Genomic DNA, 5,783 nt, shown 5'->3' with positions numbered 1-5,783 from the left:
CCGCAAGATAAAAGGATAAGAGCTAGTTATTCAGCGTGAGTCCAGACAAAAATGGTTAATTCTTCCAACAGAAATGGCGGTTACATATTTCATGCCATCAAATTTTTCGGAAATTTTCAGTTTTCCTTCGTTTGTAAATGATTTCCCCGAATGAAATTTGTAGTTGCCACGGATAATCCTTTTGATTGGTTAAAAGGTATTAACCTCTTTACACATGTAAGGGTAAATTAGACTTTCAATCAAAATATGTTTACATTACTTTATCTTCTTTTTTAGTTCTATATTCCAACTAATTTTAATTCCGTCAAAATGTAAAATATTGTGAGGTTCCATCTTATACTAGCCTTATGTAAGTAATATGATATTATGACAGCATTTATACGAATTTTTGAATTTTATCTTATTATCTTAAGTTAGGCTTCAAGTTCAAGTATAAGTAAACGTAGCTGTGTCAAATATTTAAAATATGAATTTTGTTGTTCATAACAATTCTACATATAACTCAAATTTTATTTTTTATAAAAATTTAATAAAAGCATGAAACCTATTAGATGCTTGATATGAATCTCTTTTGTAGTTATATTTAAAACATGGATGATCTTTCTTTATCGGGAAGAAATTATTTACTTATAACCCCTCTTCAATAATATATTTTTAAGGGAACTAGATAATACATTTATTAAATTGCAAATTAATTTTTATAAAAATCGCTTTCTGTGTGAGATGTACTCTTACTCATATAATCCACGAGCCCCGACAACATATTTTGTTTATTCTGTGAGCTGCTCAATCCGGGGAAAAACATTTCAATGGAGCTGAGCAAGTTAAACCATCGGCGCATAAGATAGTGAAAAGCCGAAGTTCGAATTGAATTTGCCCATGCTCTCCAGTTACGGAATCCACCTCACTTCATCCGGTTCTATGGTTTTGGTCATATTATATCGACACATTCATGAATAGGAACGTATCCAACCTGTATAGAAACTTCATAGGAGGGAATTAATTTCTACACGAGTTTTTCACATGAATATAGATACAAAAACTTATTATAAAGTCTTACCTATCTAATATTTTAATTTCAATCTTTCTTTTCACATTACCTTTATCATGCGACAATCTTATCATGTGACAATCTTTCAAGATTATATACATTAAACCATCAATTGTTATGGCTGAGATGAATCCATATTCGGGTCGGATCTAAATCCCATCTTCACTCTAACATGAGCTCAATCCATGAACCACAAGTCCAGAGCATTCTTGTGAAAATCAAATCGGTCCGATAGATTCAACTGTGAATCAAATCCAATGTTAGTCCAGTCAAGTCTAAAAACACCACCGAGTTTAAGGAAACACAACAATTTTAGACGGAGACTCAGATACCTAATATAGCATCTGAAACAGGGAACCTAGAGGCTAGAATTGACATAGGCTAATAAAACCTAAACCACTAAACAAATTCGCAGTCATGTAATTGCCCAGGATATACAGTAGTTTCCATCCTAGTCACTGTCAAGGTCGAGCTCTCTTGTTGCTGCAAGATGGACATTTGTACTGCTTTATATGCTCAGCCTTTGCAGGGGTAATCTTCACGCATTTTCCATGAAACCACTTCTCGCAAATGTCACAGCAAATCCAGAACTCATCAGCTGCATAGTTCTCTCCACACGCTCCACAAAGAGTCTCTCCATGCTCCTCGTCATCTTCCTCTTCCAAACCATCCTCATCCCCGTCCTTTGATTGCATTGCTTTTGAATACTTCCCTGGAGGCGCAGAACCTCTCTGCAGTTGACAAACCAAAAGAGACTATTAAAAAAAATAATAATTGTGTGCTCAGATCTCATTCAAGATTGTAGAAGAGTTTTATGTCCCAAAATATTCATTTACTTCCAATTCAAATACAAACATCTACGTTAAACAATGTAAACATTCATACCATTTTCCTCTGAAAAAAAAAGAATCCCTACTTATAACTCCAGTATCTGAAGTCCAAAGACCTAAACTAACCACCCAATCTTGTATCAAATTAAAAAAAGAGAAAAAAGTAATTAGTTTCATTGTGAAAAGCTATACCATCAGCGATGTTTGATTAGTCATACCTTAGAGTTTGAATTGGATTTGTTACTGCTATGATTAGAAACTGATGACTTTGCCTTTCCTTGTTTCTTGGTTATCTCTGTAACAACCTCAAATACTGTTGGAAGATCATTTATCATGTTAAATAGTCGCTTCCTGCATACGAAGAAATGAAGTAGATACTAATGAAAGTTAACAAACTGAAAACATATATCAAATTAAATATAAAAAAATAGGATAAACCATCTATAGTCATGAGAATGCAAACAGCAGCACTCTTAGCAATTGGACCTACTAAGAGCACAAATTTCAAGCTAGGTAGAGAAAGAATTGCTGTTCTCAGAAACAAGATACTCAATCTAATTAATAAAAAGTATTAGCATTGAGCAATAGAAATAGAGCTTGAAAGAATATCACGATAATGAATAAATATTTTGTACGAAAAGGAAAAACTGAAATTATAGCAAATCTAAAAACAATTCCAGATCCCAAATGTGTACCGAATATAATTCCCATTCTCAAACACCCTCAGCATTTCTTGAACCGTCCTATCATTATTACCTTGTACATACAAAAGTGAACACCACAAGTGCTAAGAAGGTTAAAAACGTGAGCTCCCCACCTGCCTTTTATGCACATCTGTGTACATTTTTCATGTCCTAACCTCCTAAAATCAGATAGTAATCCAACGATATTAATCATGATGAAAACAGGACAAGACTATTGTAAGTTGATCAATCTCTTATGAGTTATGACTGAATTCTCAGATCAATTTATCCAGAGAACTGAAGTTAGAACTAGCATATTATCTTTATTCAACCTTATACATGTTGGGTTGGACTCCCAACTATGTGTCCAAAAGTCCAAATTTTCAAGCTCATTTTCTACACACTTAATTGAGGGGAGTGAGAAGTCAGTGGAGTGGGTGAGAGAAGTCCATTTTCGCAGCCTAGTGTGAGCATTTTCGGAGAGAGGCATCAAAAAGAGAGAAGGGAAGTGAGGGAAGAAAAGAAGCTCCAGACCAGCTGCTTCATTTCTCTGATATCCAATTAGTTAACCGTTGGATCGGGCTGAAAATTTTACAGCAGATTCTTAACACGGTGCTCTTTATTCTGACCGTTCGGATTGTCAATTGGAGGTCTGAAGTTGGAGATAATGTCTTCGCACAGAAGCCCTGTTTTTGGTGACTCTGCACAGACCAGCTGCTGAGAAATTGTTATTTCTCCTTAGTTAACCGTTGGATTGAGCTGAAACTTTGACAGTAGTTCCCAGACGTATATTTCTTCATTCTGACCGCTGGGATCGTCGATTGGAGGTTTTGGCTGAGAGAAATCGTGTATGAACAGCAGCTCTGTTTTGTGAGATTTTCTCTCTTTGGTTAGGCTTTATTGCTTGGTTGTATTAGCTGGTTGTTTGCACGAATTTGTGCAGTATTTTGAGACTCTCTTGTAACCTCATTTGATTATAGTGGAGCTTGATTGACTGGCTTGAGCCCGTGGGTTTTTACTTCTCACATTGAGAGGGTTTTCCCACGTAAATAATTCTCTGTGTCCTTGTGTTTGTTGCTGCCATTTGTTATTGTTGTTGCTCCTCACAGGTTCTTACAAGTTTGGGGAATTGTTTCCGCTGCTCACTTTAGATAATTGTGTTCTTGTGTTTGGTTTTCCCCAACAATACAATCATGTGAACAAACATCTTTCAAATATTCCATTGAGTTGCTTTAGATTAATCATGGGGAAAATACATGTCAAAATGCATGTGCTTTGACAGGTACTATGCTAGATAGCAAATGGTAGTAATAAAGTATGATAGCAACCAAAATCCCAATAGATAAGTGGCGTTTTTCCTATTCTGATTCAATAATAAGTGGCTATAAAGGGGAAAAGGAAAGTAGTTACCTATCAGCCTTATCAAATCGAAACCTAGCACCAAAAAAAAAAGCCACAGCAAGTAACCATGCATCACTGTGTACAGCAACTAAGGATAGCCAGTCCTTTTCTTGCATCCCGTCTCTGGCAAAGTTAATACCCAATGCTGGCTCTGGAAGCTCTGCAGGCACCTCATCAGCAGGGAGATTGACTTCCCAGTGCTCACTAGGAAATCCATAGAGGCAAAGATTTTCCTTCTCTGTACCACAAAGCTCGAACAATTCAAGCAAAGTTATTTCACAACTGTATAAATAAATTTAATGCACTTCCTTAGCATTAATAAGAAAATTAAGGTTCCATCCATGCTTGTAAGCATATCCCCACTCCCACTTCAGCAATGGCAGCGCTGCATTATGGTAAGGGTGTGCAGTTGTGAACAAGAAACCACTGAATTCTATTCAATTTCAATTAGGTGTGTTGAATTTAGGTTCAAATGCTAATTCTCACAAGAGCTCCATTTATCCAATATTCATTAATAAGTTGGCGTTTTATAATATTTTTGGGGTACAGAAAAAAATAGTGAGCAAAAGAGGACAGAAAATGAAATGCGTCGCAATTAACAAAAGGAAAAGCCAGTGTCATGACGTCACGGTTCTGCATTTGTATACGGACCACGTTAGAACTACAAGATATAAAATAAAATAATATAGTTCGGAAAAAGACAAACAGAAAAGTTCAATAGCCAAATGAAAAACGAAAATGGCTTGTATTGAGAAGGAGGTGAGAGTAGAATTGGAGCAAGATAACAGGTGAAAGACATGGAGAAAGAGAAGAAGAAAACCTGGATCACAGTGCTGATAGAACTCTTGAACATCTGCATAAAGCAAGGGAATAGGTGAAAGGCATAATTAAATGAAAAATGGGTTTGAAGATGGATACCAGTGGTGAGGGCCTTAATCACGGCAGCTCTGCGGCCATTGAAATCTCTGAAGACCTCTTCCACCGTACGGGGATTGTCGTGTGCTGCTGCGTCCATGTTTATTGTTTGGAGTGTGAGGGAGTGCTCAGTGTATAAATGGAGGGAAACATAAAGATTTGACCTCTTTCTCTCTCTCTCTCTATGCGGATTTGAATCGGAACCAATTGAATATGTTAACCCCATTTTATAGAACTATATGGAGTCCGTCAACCTTCTTATAATGCGCCGTATTTTAAAAATACACCCTGCTTCTCGTATAGATTTAATATAAATCTAATAGGCCCCCCTAATTTAATATATAAAAGTAAGGTTTTACTCTTATTTCTCTACTTAATTATGTATGTTTTTAATTATAATACATATACATAAGTATAAAAATTCAATTATTATCATATTGTCATAAAATTATAATTAGATAAATATAATATATTTTTAAGCATTCTTAACATATTAATATAGTATTTTTCATATATGCTAAATATAATAATTTAAAAATAATAAATGTGCTCTTCACCTGGGGATCACTGGATTAGGAAGTAGCTCATTAACTTCTTAGTAACAAACAACAAGCAATTAGCTACAGTTTTTGCAGGGCTATTACATCTTTTTTCTCTGGGGGAGCTTCATAGTAACAACAGCTTTCCTCGCTCCTTCCCCTCACTTGAGGTTAAAGTGTTAGATTTTTTAACATTAATATTTATATTTATATTAATTTATAGAATAGCATTATTAAATTATTATGGTTATATTGTTATTAATTATGACGCAAAATAAATGTGTATAATAATAATTATTATTATATAGATATTGTAATTGGCCTCTTAGTGTGAATAGTACGTGATGTGTTGGACTATTCTATG

General features: G+C 35.1%; 1 protein-coding gene across 5 annotated transcripts; it reads right to left on the bottom strand.

The window, feature by feature from the left end:
• Positions 1-1,379: 1,379 nt before the first annotated feature.
• Positions 1,380-5,034, bottom strand: LOC113864593 (PHD finger protein ALFIN-LIKE 4-like). 5 transcript variants are annotated; one of them, XM_027498485.1, is made up of 5 exons: positions 4,884-5,034; positions 4,786-4,818; positions 3,975-4,203; positions 2,100-2,232; positions 1,380-1,806 (listed from the first exon to the last, which is right to left on the bottom strand). In XM_027498485.1, the coding sequence occupies exons 1-5, from the start codon at positions 4,978-4,980 to the stop codon at positions 1,513-1,515; spliced, it is 786 nt and encodes a 261-aa protein (XP_027354286.1). In that variant the 5' UTR covers positions 4,981-5,034; the 3' UTR covers positions 1,380-1,512. The 5 variants fall into 5 exon arrangements, with proteins under 5 accessions (XP_027354286.1, XP_027354287.1, XP_027354289.1 ...); XM_027498486.1 differs by having other exon boundaries at positions 1,380-1,782; XM_027498488.1 differs by having other exon boundaries at positions 1,380-1,758.
• Between the last annotated feature and the right edge of the window lie 749 nt (positions 5,035-5,783).

Source organism: Abrus precatorius, unplaced genomic scaffold, assembly GCF_003935025.1.
Source record: "Abrus precatorius isolate BTA unplaced genomic scaffold, Abrus_2018 Scaffold4, whole genome shotgun sequence".
In the NCBI taxonomy this organism is placed as follows: domain Eukaryota; kingdom Viridiplantae; phylum Streptophyta; class Magnoliopsida; order Fabales; family Fabaceae; genus Abrus; species Abrus precatorius.
Note: the sequence above shows the minus strand (reverse complement) of the source record. Positions and strands in the feature narration are given on the sequence as shown.